The sequence below is a fragment of the Meleagris gallopavo genome, chromosome 14 (assembly GCF_905368555.1).
Source record: "Meleagris gallopavo chromosome 14, MGAL_WU_HG_1.1, whole genome shotgun sequence".
Lineage (NCBI taxonomy): Eukaryota > Metazoa > Chordata > Aves > Galliformes > Phasianidae > Meleagris > Meleagris gallopavo.
In genome coordinates, this window is record NC_139417.1 from 869,064 (window position 1) to 887,017 (window position 17,954).

Genomic DNA, 17,954 nt, shown 5'->3' on the forward strand with positions numbered 1-17,954 from the left:
CTTCTTACATTCTGCAGCACAGATTTGGCTGTTGTAAACAGGTAGCACTCATGGCACCCTCATTGAATAAAGGATAGACATGCAAAGGATGTGCGTGCATAATAGAAGCTGAAATATTAGTGTGACAGCAGCTGTGAGAATAATTCATGAGCCATTCAGCCTGGAGCAGCCTTTGAGAGGCACGAGGAGAAACACCCTTTGGAAGCCTGGCGTTGGCTGTGTTTTCTTGTTGGAACATTTCCCCACCTCCAGGTGAGCAGTGCATGGGGGAAGTGGGTGTGCTGCGGTCCCACGCTTGGAGGAAGAGGAAAGCCTTTCATGGTGCACCGCCGGCCAGCAGTTGTGCAACGCCATACGTGCTGTTGCTGTAGTAACAGCATCGGGCACGGCCAGCACCGTGTGCAGGAACGGCTGTGGGCAGCAGAGCCGCCGTCCTGGGAGCTGTTTCCAGTTACCCTCTGGGCACGTGAGTGCAAATGGGTCATTTGTGCAAATGGATTTTAATGGCCAACAGGCTCCTCCTGTTGGAAGCAGCCGCACTGGAAGTCTCTGGTTATACAGTAAGCTACAAAGGGTTTCTTAAAACTGGGTTGCACACAGTAAACATAAATAATGGATGCCATCTTCCCTTTATCTTGCAACGAAAGTAACATGCTTATGTCCATCAAAACACTGAAATTGCTCTGAAAGGCCACGTTTTTGACAGTGGTTTGCATAAAGATAACAAGGAATGGAGTAACAGTGCAGAAAGGGATGAGCTAAAGCGATCTGCTTCTTCATCAGGGAGCTGCTGGAGAGGGTCCAGAGGAAGGCCACAAGGATGCTCAGAGGGCTGCAGCACCTCCCCTACAAAGACAGGCTGAGGGAGCTGGGCTTGTTCAGCCTGGAGAAGAGAAGGCTGCAAGACCTCATTGCAGCCTTCAGTACCTAAAGTGAGCCTACAGACAGGAGGGGAATCTTTGAAACTCTTTGAAAGGGTAGGTAACAGCAGGACAAGGGGAAATGGTTTTAAGTTGAGGGAGGGAAGATTGAGGTTGGATGTCAGGGAGAAGTTCTTTACCGTGAGTGTGGTGAGGAGCTGCCCAGAGAGGCTGTGGATCCCCGTCCATCCCTGGAGGTGTTCAAGGCCAGGCTGGATGGGGCCCTGGGCAGCCTGGGCTGCTATGAAATGTGGAGGTTGGTGGCCCTGCGTGTGGCAGGAGGTTGGAGCTTCATGATCCTTGAGGTCCCTTCCAACCCTGGCCACTCTGTGATTCTGTGATTCTACGAAAGGTGCATTTGTTTTGTTTTTTCTTAGGCTGATGATATTCACATTCCTGTAGCGAATGTCTGTGTGTTGCCTAGGATTCTCATGCGATCCCTGCACCAGTGACAAGACCTTCCTTCTGGTAACACGTCTGCCTCCAGTTATCTTAGATGGCTTGATAGGTTTGTATGTATACAGTACAATGCGTGAGACCCACAGAAAGCTATTTAAGACATTACTGATAGAGTTCTTGCAGCAAAAACCATTGTGTAGCAAGTGTTTGTTTCCTGATGGCTAGGTCATGGTGGCTTTGAAAACACATCAGCATGCTGGAATCAAGCCAGACATGAAGAAGAGTGCTGCAAGGGGTATGTCATTGTTTTGTGTGTATGATGAATACCGACTATGACATCTCAGCAGATGATAAAGAAAATATAATGAATGTAAATTAGCGTGGGAATTAGTCCTCTCTGCCACCAAGAAGCATGGCTGGGGCTCCTGATGGCTGAGCACTGCCAGACCTGCCCTGCCGTCAGCTCTGGGAGAAGAGACTGGAGCTTGTTTGCTCACCCATTTACTTTACACCACTGTCTTCTGCTTAGACTTGCGCTTGGGGATTTTTCCCTTATGTATGCTGAGGAATATTACTTTGTTTCAGCTTAAGGGATCTCTCTAGTGTACATATTTATACGACTTTGCCCTATGGGATGTAGGATGTTGCTTAAGACTATTCCCCAATTAGCACCAAAGGACTTCTTGTTCCCGCTGGTAGCTCATCCTCATTTAAGGCATGATTACATCTTTTTTCACCCTCAGTATCTTTGGTAGATTGCTCTGTAGCCAGGAGATCCAAGAATAAAACAGACTTTCGTAAAAATAACTTCTGTAGGTGTATGTTGTTGTGGGCAGATTCTTTTTTTTTTTTTTTCAGTCCTGATTCTTTCAGCTTTGCTTATCTTTGATGTAGCAGGTCTGCTTCAAGAGAACTGGAACTCTTTTCCCTTCAGACAGTGATACAAAGTATGGAGTGAATGTTGTCAGTAATGCACTTATTTCTTCTCAAAAGAAATGGAGTAACTGCTAGATCCAAGACCCAGTCCTCATGATTATGGTTGGTTTTGAACCAGGTGCTGCTGGAAGGATGTGTGGAGAAGGTATGGGGAACCTGCTGAACTCGTAGTGTGGGATGCTTGACATTTTGGGGGACGTAGTGGGCTATTTCTCATTGCCTGCCGGTTTGCTGCCTGTGATATTAAGCTGAACAGGAAAATAAAAAGAACGGTGCATTTGGTTGTGGAGAAGACAGTATCTTGAGGAGATGGGAAATGTTCATTTCAAGTGTTGATGTGGGTCCTGAGAAACTGAACTGAGAAGGTGTGAATCAGTGCATGTCAGTGTGTGTCATTCTGCTAATGTGCTGTTACAGCTCTCCGGCCCGGTTGCTCACTGTGCTTGCGAGGGAATTCTTCCTGTTCTCTGTGAGAAGCTGCGTGCAAAGTTTTTTCAGCCATGAGGGATCTCTTCTGCTGGATGGCAGCTCACAAACCATTGCCTTTGTCGTCATCCGGGAGCTCGGGATCAGCCCAGGAGGAAGAGAGCCACCTTCTCGGTTCCTTTCCGAGCAGGGTGAGTTAGCTCTTGCCTTACAAAGGTGATGACATCCCTATGCAGCTCATTAAAGACATCTTTTCCACAGAAAGAAAAACCTGCTGGGCTTGATCTGTACTCCAGGAATATGGGAATTACCCAGAGGAAGGACAGTCTGTTCCCTGCAGAGATGCTGATGTCATAGGGGATGTCATCGAGTAGGCCAAGCGTCCCCTCTGCTCTGCGCTAGTTTTGGTCATTAGAGTTGCAGTGCAGCGCGGGTACAAGCTTGGATGCCGTCATTCACCCTCAAACTGCAGCTTCTCACCTCAGAATAGCACTGCACCACCTGCTTGGTCAAAAGAAAATCAGCCCTATTGCTTGTAAGAAGTGTGGGAGAGTTCTCTCCCATTCCGCCCAAAGTCCAGTTTTGAAATGTTGGAGCGTTGTTGCTTGTGAACAGAAAGGGTGAAGCATAGTTGTGTGTTTGGTCATCACCTCTTCTAATTGGCTCGCAGTGTTGCAATGGCCTTGTATATTAGATAGCTGTTGCTGGCTGTCCTCGGGTCATTTAGCTGAATTACTCAGTGATCCTCTAAATCCTCCTTCCAGCTGCATAGATTGGGCCAATGAAGGACCATCGCAAGCCTGCTGAAGGTAGATGTGACATCATTTTCTAATTAAAATAAAAAACCCATTATAACTGGCATTATCCTGTGCTTCATACAAATGCAGGGGCTGGAGCACAGCAGGCTGCCAGTTAGCTGGAGGCAGCCACCTGGTCAGCCTGGAAACAGGGAGCTGGCGCGGATACCAGATATGTGTGGGCCTGAAGACCGTCCTGGTGCGTGTCTGTCTTTCTGAAATCGTATTTGTGCTAATGATCTTTGCAGATTCTGTGTTCTCCTGTGCCTCCTTGCATTGCTTTCCAATAAGCTTGTGTTGTGCTGTGCGGGTGAGGTTGCTGAGAGCAGTTGTAAGCTGTAGAATGCAAGTGTATCCACACAGCTTCTTAGAAGGGAAGTACGGGCTGGTGTTTCTCTTCTCACCAGTGCCATATGTAGGAGATGAAGATCCCTATTTAAAGATGGGGTAATTTATATAAACTCTTACTTGTTCCTTCTGGCTAGAACAACACTTGGATGGAGTGCTTTGCTGGTTATTTAGTGTGTGGAAGTTGGATGCTGCCCGTTTCCTCAAAGCGTGGAGTGAATAACTGATACTGGGGGGAAATGTACCTCGGGACACCATGGGAAGAAAATGCTTTAGAGAAATGGAAGTGTTTGGTCAGTGGTGAAGTATCATCCAGTAGTGTTTGCTGTCTGCAAAACGATGAGAAGATTTTGTTCGGAGACTGAGTGTGTTCCTCTCCCCACTACAATATTATGTCTGGGTTGGTGGTTTTTCTTGTTTTCTTTTGTTTTTCTTTTTTTTTTTTTAATAATTTTTTTCAGTTGGTTGAGGGGAAAAAAAACCCTCAATATTAGCAGGCAGCTTTTCTCTTTTCTCTCCTCTCACTTTCTATAACTTTCAGCGCTGCCTGGGGCGCCGAGAAGCCCGGAGCTGGTGCGTTTCACTCCAGTACTCCTGGAGGCTTTGCTACCCGCGGCGGTTTCTGTACGACGCGCACGACTTAATTTTTACAGGGGGATGGCGTGGGTTCGGGCCATCTGCTGCTGCTGGCCGTGCTTCGGCCCCTACCCCGGACGTTTAAAGCCGGCGGCGGGGGACGCTGGGCGCACGGCCGGCAAGGGCAGCGCCGCGGGGCGCAGGGCGGCGTTTGTCTGTTAGGGCGCCGGGCGGCGTTAGGGCGCCCCCTGCCGGCCGCGCGAGGAGCCGTCCTGCTGGGCGGGGGTAACGCGGGGCTGAGCGGTGGAGAACGACCTCCCAGCGCGCTGCGGGCGTGGAAGTGTTTGCGTCGTGCAAAATGATTGCGTCGTGCTTGTAAACGCATAACGTGATGTACCTCCTTATCTTATATCCAGTGGGTATTTACGTGTTGTTGGCTTATGGCACTCAGTTTCATAGGATCCCTAGGGTTGGAAGGAGCCTTTAAAGGTCATATAGTCCAACTCCCCTGTGATGAACAGAGCTAAGTCAGGTTGCACGGGGTCTGGTCCAGCCTCGCCTTGAGAGTCTCCAGGGATGGGGTACCCACTGCAACCTCTTCCAGTGCCTCACCACCCTCACTGTAAAAACCTTTTCCCTTATATCTAATCTAAATCTACCTTCTTTAAGCTTGGAACCATTTCTCCTTGTTCTACCACCACAGATCCTGCTGAAGAATCTGTCCCTTTCTTTCTTACAACCCCTTTGGATACTGAGCTCTCCCCGCAGCCTTCTCTTCTCCATGCTGCACAGCCCCAGCTCTCAGCCTGTCCTCACAAGGAGCTGCTCCATCCCATCGGACATTTTTGTGGCCCTGGTTTCTTGAAAAGCAGAGCCAACATTGCAAACCTCTTATTTAAACACAGATGATAAGAGGGGCCTGGAAATGTAAAGCTTGTGTCTAATGGCTTTTTATCTTGAAAGTTCTACTGTGTGCTCTATATTTCAGGAACTTCTCAGAATAAGCTGCTTCTTGTTTTGCTGCGAGAGTGGGAACAGGATATTGTCAGAGCACTTACAGCTCTGAGCGTGCTGAGCCGAAACACTGCATGTGCTGATCTGCAGGCTTGGCTCAGAGCAGCCACTTCTTTGTAAATATCCTGTTTATGTAAACCTAGCTCCTGACCTCTGGCTGTCTGCATATCCTTTAATCACTTTACAAATAGCATGTTAAATAGCCAAACTTTTGCGCTGCAGACAAGCTTATGAACTGGCTTTTCGTGACCTGTGTCTGTTGAACTCGGTGCAGTGAGGGCGTGGGCACCTGGAGGACTGGAAAGTCTTCTTTTCTCATCCCGTGCAGGGAGCTGGTGTTGTCAGAGAAAAGGTGGGAAGACAGGAGCTGGAGATGCTGGGTGTTTTATGTGTTCTTTGTGGTCTGTCAGACTATAAAGTAACATCTTTAGCAGGGAAATGAGGCACATGAAAGTAACGTGGAGATACTGCGGAACTCATACAAGATGATATTGGTATTTACAGGTAGACAGTAGGGTTTGTGTGTGATCAAGCAGAAGCCTTGTTTCACTCTCCTCTATCTTGTTTCCTCATCTGAAAGAAATAGTTACCACTTGCTGTCTGCATTAAGGATTAAGAGTTTCCTGTCTTGTCAGGCAGGAGTTTGAAAAGAGCAAGGAACACTTGGTTAGTTGGCTCGGGCACCTTCTGTGCCTGAGCAGCAGCTCATTTCTAAGGCCACCTTTCCCTGTGGCATTGTCCTTCTGCAGAGAGTGCTGTTGCAGGTAAGCTTTCAGCTCAGCATGGCCCTGAGAGCAGAAGCTTTGTGTAAAACCTCTCCAAAGAGTAAAGGCTTATTTGTGATCTCAGTGTAGCAAACAAAGCAGACTCTCCAGCTGCTCACCTGCAGAAACCAGCCCTGCTTCCCAAGCCTCTGTGTTTGGATATGAGTTGATGAAAATGACTGTGCAGAAGATGATTGCTATAATTTATCTGGAGTCTACTGAGCTATGTTTATTTGTTTTGTCTTTGTCTAGGAATTCAGTGTAATGCCCTTGAAAAACATGTTTGAAATAAAACCTCAGGTGTGGCACAGTATTTCTGTATTCATATTCACTTTCTCTGTCCTCTCAGTCAAAGAGCACTCCACTGAGGTTACTAAAAAAAAAAAACTTATAAGTAAGCTTATCAACAACAAAAGCAGTTTGTCATCGAAGTGAAATCACAGAAAGCCCAGGATGCTGGGCTTAGAATCCTTAGGGAGGGACCCTTAAGGGCCTTCTGGCCCCACTCCCTGCACTGAGCAGGGACACCACGGCTCCAGCAGTGCTCTGAGCCCCTCCAGCCTGACCTTGGCTGTGTGCAGGGACGCAGCACCACCACCTCTCTGGGCAGCTGTGCCACAGCCTCACCGCCCTTATGGCTGTACAATGCTTCTTCCTTATCCAGTCTATATCTCTCCTCATTTAGCTTGAAACCATTTCCCCTTGTCCCAGCTGCAGAGTCTGTCCCTTTCTTTCTCACAGCCCCTTTGGATGCCGACAGGCCGCTCTCCGCTCTCCCTGCAGCCTTCTCTTCTCCACCTGCACAACCCCAGCTCAGCCTGTCCTCACAGCTGCTCCTTCCTTTCTCTGCTCCTTATTTTCTGACCCTCACAAAAACACTGGCATAAAAACACAGCACAGGCTCTAAGGGTAGAAAGCTGTGGCCGGTCCTGAAGAGAAGCTCAGGGAGGGTAGATTTAGGTTGGATATAAGGAGAAAGTCTTTTACAGTGGGGCTGGTGAGGCACTGGCGTGTGCTGTGCAGCAATGGAGGTTTTTAATGCGAGGCAGAACCGGGCCCTGTGCAGCCCGGCCTGGCTGCGGTGTCCCTGCTCAGTGCAGGGATTTGGGCTGGAGGCCCTCAGAGCCCGTTCCAGCCTGAGGATTCCTTGATTCCCTCCGCCGCGACGGAAGCGCAGCCCGCGCACAGCAGCCCGGCCCCGCCCCGCCCCGCCCGCCGGCCCGGCCGCGCCTCGGGGGGCGGAGGTAGAACCGAGGGGCCGTTCCAGGAGCCGGCCGAGGATGGCGGCGGCTGCTTCTCCGGCTCGGGAACTGACGCAGAACCCGCTGCAGAAGACGTGGGAGCCGTACGACAACGGGCTGCCGGCGGGGCACAGCGCACAGCGCGGCGGTGAGCGGGGCGGGCTGCGGTCTCAGGCGGGGCCGGCGCGGACGGCGGCGGCCTGGGCCCGTGTTGCTCCGGGCGGGGAGGAGGCTGGAGTAGGTTTTAATCGCTCCGCTTCGCCTTAAAAACGCGCGTTTGTACTGAAGTGAGGCGGACCGAGGTTCGTCCTGTGCCGCCTCCCCAAGTGGCGGCAGCGCTGGGGACAAAAGGGGCTTTGTGTTTGTCGTGCGAAGGAGCCGCCGCGCCGAAGGAGCGGGACGAGGCGGAGTGCCGCGCCTGCGAGCGGGAGCGTCGGGGCGGTGCGGTGCTGGCATTGCGCACGGCTGGGAACGGGTGGGTGACAAGAAAAGGCCGAGAACGAAAACGGGTCGCTGGTAATGTGGTGACGGACGGAGTCTGCTGGGTGGAATTGTTCGCGTTGTGATCGAGGAGCCTTTAATAAGAAAGCCGGATTTGGATGTCGGCTTTCTTAACCCTGCTTTTTCTTGGGTTTGCTGTTGCGGTGAATATCTGGTACGTGTGGAGCCGTGTGTGAGCCCTAAAGGAGCTGTGAGAACGAAAGGACAGGCTCTGTAGCTCGGTCTGTTGTGACGGGACAAGGAAAAATGGCTTCAAATTGATAGAGGAGGGAATATAGATTGGATATAAGGACGATTTTTATGCTAAAGTGGTGAGGCAGTGGCACAGCTGCCCAGAGAGGTGGTGGTGCTGCGTCCCTGCACACAGCCAAGGTCAGGCTGGAGGGGCTCAGAGCACTGCTGGAGCCGTGGTGTCCCTGCTCAGTGCAGGGAGTGGGGCCGGAAGGCCCTTAAGGGTCCCTTCCTAAGGATTCAAACCATTCTATGATTCCATGATAATTGCAAACAGCCTAGAGAGGGGCAGGACTCACTCTTCCTTGGCAAAAGCCACCTCTCTTGCTGCCACGCACTGAAAAGGCGATGCAGCTTTTCCTGCATAGCGTGTCGCGCAGTTCTCTGATGAGCAGTGGGATCTGTAGGCCCAGCACTGAGCTGCAGGACCTCCCAGCAGGGAGGTGTGGGGGCAGTGCCAGGCTGGCCAACTCCAACCCTCTGCTCCTGCAGGTCCCTGTGCTCAGTGAGGTGCTGCGGGAGTTGCCAGCCCGAGTCTGAGGTGGGTTTCCTGTAGTCAGGATCAGCTTTCCAGGGGAGATGTGAAGCTAGTTGCTCTGACATCTTCTAAATTTCTTGGCTTAAGCAAGATAAACTCTTAAAGTTCTGTTTTGGTTGGGTTTTTAGTTCATCATTCCAGCTAATTACATTTATCTGCACTTGTTAGTCTTCCTTTATCTTTCTAGGAGGTGGCAGAGCAGAATTGTGCCCAGTTCTGTGGAGGGCAGAGCAGAGCCATGTACGAAGGGACTGACCTACGCTAGGTATTCTTTCAGTGATTTTCTGAAAGTTCTAACACCTGTAATTACCTGAGGAGGAAGAAACCTGGCCAGGTTGGAAGTGCTGTTTTTTTTTTTTTTGGTCTGAGTATCTCGAGGTCTTTGACGAGCATGAAGTTCTGAGTGCATGTAGCATGCCCAGCAGACTGCACTCTTACAGCTGGTGAGACCAAGCAGGCAGAGGGAGAAGTGTTCCAAAGGACCAACCCAAGTAATACTTGGAGGTGGTGGAAGTGTTCAATCTTACTGATAGCTGCCCCTTAACTTTTGTGGTCTCAGCATCAGCTGTCGGATTGTGACAAGCTTGATGAATGGGCTACAAGCAAAGTATATTATAAATAAACAGCAAAGTATGCTACAGCAAAAGTTGCAGAGGATGTTTATAGAGCAGTAGATAAGCACTGAGCTGCCTGTGGTCTAAAGATGGTTCCCCCCAACTGCAGTTTGTAGCTTTTGTTTCCCCAGAGCTGGAATTTGGTCGTTCTCATGAGTTTTATTTGCTGTTCGAACAGCAGAGGGAACGTACCTCAGGTCCAAAAAGAAAAGAGGAGTATCAAACGAAGGCTGCCTTTCGTAAGAGCTGGCAGTGCTTTTACGTATCTGTAGTCCCAGTATTAGGAGTGAAGATAGAAAACATGAATAAGGTGAGGACAACACGTGGCTGAAGCTGAGGGTCAGGATTACAATGGGGCCATCAAAGCTGCAGGAAGCAAATGTTGGCATACAGCAAACAAGTGGTGGCACAAGGCCAGAGGGCAAACAGGAATCCCTCATACCAAAGTGGTGCTGGAAACTGGGATTTTGAGAAGAGAGGAGAAACAAATGGAAGATGATGGACCTCTTCAGGTAGAGGAGAGGGGACGGAGAGCACCTGGATGGGGAACTTTGCCTTGCGAGATGCAGAGAAGAGTGACTATGATTATTGATCAGCAGGGAAAAGATGAACTAGTAATAGTCAAATTGGGTAAGAGATATGAGGAAACATGCATAGCTAATGTGGTTTGAAAGGGTGTTTCTGTTGACATACAGCTAAAGATAGTTGTATGTGAGTCTCTGAATAGTATGGAAGTTTCAGGGTACAGGCCTTGAGCTGAGCTCCACTGAAGCAGCAGGAATCTTTCAATTAGCTTGATGGCTACTGCAGCAGCTTACTACAAAAGTCCTTCTTGCCATACATGTTGCCTTGAAAAATTAGCAGGAATGATGGGAAGAAGTCTCATTTTAGGTGGAAAAAGGACAATTGATAATCCAATAGGCAGTAGCTGATGTCTAAAAAATCATCTCTGCCTCTGATTTCGTAAGGTGCAGATTTGGAAGGCTAATGAAATTCTGGGCAGTGTCCCATTTAAGTTTCAAAACCACCTTCTGTATCTTGCATTATTTCACAATGCATTCTTAAGAAGCAGCAAGAAACGAGCATGTGGTTTCTTTTTTCCTTAATTGTTAAGTGTTAAACATCGTAGTGGTGGCAGCTGTAATTTTACACGGAGATGCATCTTTCTGTATATATTAATTTATTTTTTAACTGAGATAATGGCTTTGCTTAAATTGTGATACTTGATTTTAATGTGCTGTTTCACATGTTTTAACATGCTGTCACTTGGCCACTGTCCTTTGTGGAGTGGTGCTTTCTGTGTGCTTTTTTTCTCAGTGAGAGGATGCAAGGTGTGTCTCTGCAACTTGCACTTCCCTGACTACTTCCCTGCTGTAAGTTCTGTTCACGCGGGGCAGATGGCGGTGAGTTGCTGTATAAAGGGAAGGGGGGTATTGTGCCACTGGGAAAAGGGTTAAACTCGAGAGGCTTTTTTTTATTTCAGAAGTTAGAAGCTGCTAGTGTGGTGGCTTTTTTGTGTGGTTGGTTTTGTGTTTTTTTTTAATCAGTTCACATCCTGGTGTCAGACATCTCCCTGGAGGCATTGAAGGCTAGGCTGGATGTGGCTCTGGACAGCCTGGTCTGGTGCCTGGCGACCAGGGGGGTTGAAAGGACATGATTGTTGTGGTCCTTTTCAACCCAGGCCATTCTGTTCCTCTGTGATTTCTTCAGAGGAATGCGTGAGTCTTGAGACACTGACACTTCAAACGCTGCCATTTGCTGGGCAGCCCTTACCGCTTGCAGTGTTGGCAGCATCTCACTGGGAGAGCAGCTGCCCAAATACCATGGGAAATATTTGCTTTATTTTTAACCTTTTGCTATTTGCTGCATCATTACAATTTAAATATTGCTTTGGACTTGACTTATTTTACAAAGCGAACCAGCGAGCAACGTGAAGCCTTTCAGTGTGTCAGGTGAAGAGGAAGAAAGCAAAGACCAGCATTTGCTGTGCTGAGTTTGCCTGTGTTGGTTGGAACGCTACAAAAGAAATAAGGTGTTGCTTTGTGTGCTGCTGTTAGCGTGTTGCTGGCAGTCCCTGCCCGAGGAGGAGGAGCAGGCTCAGGCAGCCCGGTGGCTCCACAGAGTAGCAGAGCCCCTGCCTTGGCTGGCAGGTTGTGTTGCTCTGCTTGCACTTGGGGTGGCCTTGTGTGCAGGGTTGGACTCTGATCCTGCTAAGTCCCTTCACTTGGGGCACTCTGTGGCTCCGTAGTGGAGCACAGACCCGTGTTGGCAGCAGGATGGGAGCTCAGTGAGAGGCAGCTCTGAACGGCCATTTGCTCGCCCTTGGTTTTGCACAGTTGAGTTTTGTTCCACTCTGGGCCCATCGTTACGTTACCAAAAGCCAGATGTTCTGTGGGATGCTGAGTTGGTGTCATCATAGGGAGAGGAGAATGGAGGCAGCCTGGACACGCTGTCCTTTGGGAAATTGTGCTTTGTGTGAGTGAAGTTGCCTACTTGAGTCACACAGGTCCCTTGGAGAGCAGATGGACCCAAGGCAGCATGCATAACCTTTCCATGCAGATCCTTCTTCATCGTTGCTTTTGCAACTCTTATTTCCCTGCTTACCTTGGAAGATGGCTTAAAACTCAAGGTGACTATTTCAGATGAAGGACCTTTCAAATTGGCTTCGAGGAAAAATGTCTTCCCTTAAAACTTTTCATGTCTCAGGGTGTTCTCGTATCTCATGATTTTACTTTTTTGCTCTTAAAGCCAACAGCAGAGCCATTAAACTCAGTGAGTTTTGTCCTCTTTGCACCTCTCAGACTTTGTTTCTGCTTGCTTGCTTGCATCCAGGGAACAGAGTGGAAGGTGGACAAGAAAACCTGGTCCTTCTTGTTAGCAGGCTTGGGTGCAGGAGAGCTGACTTTGAGGACTTTTATCAGTTTTTCTGGACCCTTGCATCTGTATGAGTGGGTCTGGTTTAGTTTGCACTCCATCACGTTCAGTGCAGTCTTTAATGGATTTGAGGTTAGGTGCAGCTTTGCTCTCCCTCTCCCCCTTGAGAAGTGGTCTATAGTTTTGTTCTTCCTTTTTTTTTAGTTGTGATTTTTATGAAAGCACTTCTGTCTTTGCTGATCTGTTCTTTTCTGATGGGTTTGTTACCCAAGATTCGTGCATATAATATAGTGGGATGGGGCCCAGCCCAGGCTTTGGGAATCTCAGGCGATCACAGTGCAACAACTTGATCACAATTCCCAGCAGGACATTTTGGTGTGGTGGATTAGAACAAACTGACTGCTATCAGGGGATGGAGGAAAGTGATGCATGTGTGGATTGTGGTATGCGAGTTAATTCCCTTTGAAATGCGGGATGGGGAACCTGTGAACTTTAATCTTTACTGTGTTCTTTCCTTTTAGGCAGTTCCGTGTATCAGTGATAGATTCATGCAAGGTATCCATAGTTTTGTACTGTTAGTGTCCAAAAAACTTGTCATTTGAAAGGAATGCCTCAAGGTGTTCAGACTGCAGCTGTAAATCCCTCCAACTTTGGATGGTGTTTTTATTTTTCTAATGAAAAATTCTGCTTTTGATTTGGGAGAGTTTGTCCATGTCTGTGCATCGGATTATTGTGCTGAATTGCCCGGAATGCTTGTGCTCCATGCCTCCTGTCAGCCATCTAAAGGCATTGAAATGGGGTGGTCATTAATAGTATTTAGAGGGAAAGTGATAAGCAGGGAGCACCGTGTTGCACCAAAATGTGTTAAGCTGCATCTGTCATGCTGCTCGCTTTGCTCGAAACCAAGAAAAGCTTGAGCAGCACTGAGATGCTGTCAGGGATTTACAAACGGTGTACACCTTGCTGTTTCCTTTCAATGCAAGCACTGGGCTGAGGTGGACAGGGCTGTTAGACATCGGTGACCTTTTTGCTGTGGTTGTTTTTCTGTGTCTTGAAACATGGATGCAAATACGTGGGTTTCTCATCCGCTGCCCGTGCAGCTCACGTGTCCAGCACTGCACTGCCACTGTTCTGCCCTTCTGAAATTCAGACACTGTGCTGCTGAGGGAATCCCCTGAAAGAGGGGAACGTTGTGCATGAGCTGCTTGAACGGTCACTGCCTTGGAGAGCACACAGAGTTGTCATTTTCCACTGCCACGTGAGCTTTGTTTTGGGGAAATACACCAGTAAATAACCCCTATTTGTTTTTGTCTTTCAGTATGTATGACCAACTGCCCTACGCTGATTGTCATGGTGGGTCTGCCAGCAAGAGGAAAAACCTACATCTCAAAAAAGCTGACACGCTATTTAAATTGGATTGGAGTGCCTACAAAAGGTGATGGATTTAATTTTGTTTGCAGGGCTGAGGTTCAGTGTTTTATCAGCCTAATTCCCAATGACTTTATAGCCTGATGTGACTGTTGGCTACTTGGACTCCTGCTTTGTTACTGTGTTTGTTTATTTTCTCAGCAGTGGCATACACAGATTCACTGTTCTGTTCTGATGTTTGTTGATCGTATTCTGGAGGCTGTTCATTTACCTCCATATTGTAACAGATGGCTAAATCAACTTTGCCCTTATGCTTAGCACTTAGGTTCTTCAGCTGCCTTATTTTTTCCCCTTCTCTGCATTGGGCTGAAAAGGAAGCACCTTTGTAAGCAGAGCAGCAGTCAGCACTTCTGGGTTAAAGTTCTGGCTTTTCCATTTCCTTTGTGAACTTTGTGCAGTGTGTAATTTATATGTAATGTTGTTTAATTGTATTTGTGGAATGGATTGCAGCTCTGTCTTTGAACATTGTGACCCCGTGGAACACAGCTGGCCACTTGTTATCACTCTGAAGGAATTTATGTGTGTGTCTGGGGAGGAGAGGCTCAGACTCGTTCTGCCAGTAATGTGTTTAATTCCTGAGCACTTGTGACATCTTGCAGGCCCAGATTGATGAGTGAACAAGACCTAAATCCATCTGAGGTTCTGAGCAGTGGTCTGTCCTTGCTTTCTGTGTAAAAGACAATGATGCATTTTAGTGTTCTGTGCAGAAGTGCTTTACAGTTATGGCTAGTTAATGATTTAAATAACGTGAAATGTAGGAGAGCGTACTGAAGAATGGACAGTTAGCTGTTCAGAGGTGTGTTTCTGAGTCATCCTGAAAAGTCCAGATGAAGAGCTGTATTTAATTTGCTGTTGGATTCTAGGTGGGTTTTGGAGTTAATGCTTTCTTAAATTCTTAGAAAGTTATCTGATGTGTTTTGTTTAATGGAGATATCGTGGAGAAGGATATATTACTTGAGTGTAGAAGTCTACGGAATTCTTCTGATTACTTCTAGTAAGTTCTTCTCTCACTGGTGCACCCTTCTGATGTGGCAGTATCCAATTTTTAGGGACTTGAATTTTGTCCATTAGGCTGCCATTGAACAGAGGTCTAAAGACGTTAGCCTGTATCCAAACTGATTTAAATGCATGTTAGATGCACATAAGTTCAATTCACATGTTATGTGTTTATGTCACAGTGTTGAGCAGTCAGCTTTGTGAACTTTGCGAAGCAGAACTGCAGCTCTGAATGATGAAATACTGCCCACATCTGACTCGTGGTTGGCTGAATTTATCCTGAATACAGTAAGACAAGAATTGGTGCCCTGCTCCAGGTACAGGGAGATTCTGTGCGCTGATGCAGCACATGAGATGTTTGTGCCTGTGCTTAACGAGCAGCAGTTACAGCACTGCTGCCTAATTTTACAGAAGCACACAGCATGGAATTGGTATCTGGGCTTCCATCGGGGGCTGGTGCTTCTGCTTTGCTTTTGTTAGATGACTTGGGACTTTCATAGAAAACCACAGACCGTTGTTGTTTGTGTCATCAGTGATGTAATTGTGCTGAAGCTGAGATCAATTTAAGATATGTCCCTGCTGGACTAGGTGACACGCTGCCTCCTGCTTCCGGTTGTGGGGACTCAGTAAGTGATGTGTGGTAACTGTTCCTAACATCTGTTACACTGTAGCTCTGAATGCCTTGAAATTAGCATGAACTTAATACAGTAAGCATCCTTATCCTCTGAGACAGATGGTTGAAACTATTGGTTTATGTAAAGCAGAGAAAAGACAAATGGTGTCTTTTCACACAATGGACTTCAAACATGATGGGGAGTTTAAGACCGGAAGGTGAAGGTAAATAGCCCTGGGTTTTGCTGTTTGAATATTTGAGTCGTTTATGCTGTTTGAATCCTTTAAGCCATCGGTTCTGGTTTCTGTCTTTTGTTCCTTCCAAAATCCTTTGTGGTAAGAATTTTAAATGCTTAAAACTACAAAGGGCTTTTGTCTGGGCTCTGGGAAGGAAACGAGGTCAGGTATCTCCCTGAACAGAGCTGTCTTTCACTGTGATTTTTGGATGCTACCCTTTGGCAAGCTTTGTGGAATAGTTTTGGCTGACAGGTTTGGTAGAAGTGATGCTGTAAAACTTCTCCCCCGAGGTGGATGCTGGTGATAAGGACGAAGGTTGTGGTGCTGGGTAGCACTTTTCCTTTGCTGTGCATGACATTCCCGCAGTAGCTATTTTTTTAATACCAAGTGCTTTATTTTTGTTGTTGTACAGGGCCGTGGCAACACTGGCTGTCTGAACTCACATCTCCTGTTTCTCTTTGTAAGGACTTACCAGCTTCAAGAAGGAAGTATGGCCAATGTTCATTAAGTCTGTGACAGAACAACCTGGTTTGTTCTGCCGTCCATGTCATACATCAGTGCCGTGGAATTCAAACAAAACTTCCCTTTTGGGAGGGGATAAATAATGTTTATTTCTTTGTCCTCTGTGCCCTGCCATCCAAACAGCAGCGTGTAAGCTTCTGTTAGGAAAACTTAAGGTTGAGCTCTTTCATCCTGTGTCTGTCTTGTTCTTTCTTACGTCCCGGTAGTGATGTCTGTCATTCCTTTTCCTCTGTGCAGAAATAAAGTCTGGCAAATACTGATGCCCTGACAGGTTCTCAAACAGAGTACTTGTTTATCTGATGTTAAACAAAACCGCTTTGCAATTCAGCAGAGAAAACCTATAGGTCAGAAAACAAGTTAAACATTAATTGCACTTCAGAGACCCGCTTTAAGAGCTGTTGAATGAAGTTAATGGGGGTACGGTGTCATTGCCTGCTGTGTGACAGAATAGGACTGCCTTGCCCTAACCCACATCTGGTACTGAGACCCACACGGACCTTTGCCCAGATAAGGAGTAGCCTTTGTTGACCACTGTTAGCAGATTGTAGTCAGATAAAAGTAGCAGGAGTTCCTGTGAAATGGGTACAGTGATCCTTAAGGAGCAGAGCTATTAGAACGGGGTTCTTAAACAAACAAACAAAAAACCCAACAGAAATGATGTGTGATATGTCACCTTGATACGTGCTAAATTATTTTATGCTTGGAGGTAGTTTGGTTTCAAAGCTGTGGTAACGTTGATCCTTGTTATCCCGTGTTTCTGTTAGCTCCCACTAACACTGCTCTCTTCTCTGCAGAATTCAATGTTGGTCAGTATCGTCGAGATCTGGTGAAGAAGTATAAATCTTTTGAATTCTTCCTGCCTGACAATGAAGAAGGGTTGAAAATCAGGAAGTAAGTTTTGAGCGTGTTTGTCTGTGCACATCTGGCTGTATTGAAATGGCACCCTGTGTGATTTGCTCTTGGAGACTGCTTTAAGCTTTACTTTTATATATCGAAGAAGACATAGATGTAATAAATAGAGAAGGAAGAGTATCTAGAAAAGGTGGAAAGCTAATTTCTTTAGGCTACTTAACAATTGGGTTATTATTTTTCTTAATTGTTTCAGGTGAAGCATCAAAATATGGACTAGATAAATACTTGAATGTGATTCTTTTTGCCTTTTGGGCAGGCTTTTGTTTATACAGATATTCCTGCAAATTTTCACTCAAAACCAAAGGAGAATATCCTTATTATTTTCTTTGTGGAAAATACCAACTATTGGACATGATCTTTCTGCTGCCTGATTCATATAATGCTGTTTCAGAGCTTTTGTGAGGATCACAGAGAAAAAAAATCACATAGTTTCTTTTCTTTCGGGTTTGCACATCATCATTGTTTGCCTGCGTGTTTGTCATTATCCATTCAAGGAGTGGCACACAAGTGTTCTCTCCCTGAGGTTCTCTTCTTGGTTACCATATGTGTGCATCATGTGCTTGACCAGCACAGTGCCTCAGTGAGTGCCAAGCTTTGCAGTTCTGATATTGTGCAGAGCCAGGTGAGCCAGGTGTGGGCATCTGTGCCAGACAAAGCATGTGGGACTCCCTTGTTGCATGGAAAATCTCTTTTCTTCAGCTAGGGAAAAGACCTGTGGAAGAAGTGGCAGATGGAGAGAAGGTCAGAGCGAGAGGGAGCTGCCCCTGTTATGGAATATCCACTAGGATGATTTTTCACTTTTCTTCATTGTTTATTTTTCTATGCTTGTAAGAGACTACAGCATGAAATGACAAAGAAAAGAGGTTCTCAAGAAATGCAAATAGCATTTGTTCAGACTGCTTAAAATACAGTGCATTTTGTTCTTAATGGCTTTGGCTTGAGCAACAGAAATGTCTGAACTTTCTTTTGTGGCTCCCCTTTGCTTGTCCTTGTTCTCTTACCCCCCCCTTCCACTCCAGCAGCATTTGAGGACTGCTTACTGCTGAAGGAGAACGACTTGCATAAAAG

At 47.0% G+C, this 17,954-nt stretch overlaps 1 protein-coding gene across 11 annotated transcripts in view; it reads left to right on the plus strand.

Annotated features, from left to right (window-relative positions):
* LOC100541523 (6-phosphofructo-2-kinase/fructose-2,6-bisphosphatase 4) overlaps window positions 1-17,954 on the plus strand; it is a 44,111-nt gene that overhangs the window by 5,592 nt on the left and 20,565 nt on the right. For 2 of the 11 annotated variants that reach the window (XM_085235632.1, XM_085235633.1), the window contains exons 2-4: window positions 2,673-2,872; window positions 13,498-13,614; window positions 16,769-16,865. In XM_085235632.1, the coding sequence (XP_085091758.1) occupies window positions 2,673-2,872; window positions 13,498-13,614; window positions 16,769-16,865 (414 nt within the window). Of the gene's footprint in view, window positions 1-2,245; window positions 2,401-2,672; window positions 2,873-3,391; window positions 3,491-3,568; window positions 3,678-7,405; window positions 7,570-12,700; window positions 12,735-13,497; window positions 13,615-16,768; window positions 16,866-17,954 lie in introns of those variants that run through there. The other 9 variants (XM_085235640.1, XM_085235638.1, XM_085235636.1 and 6 more) reach the window with 8 other exon arrangements.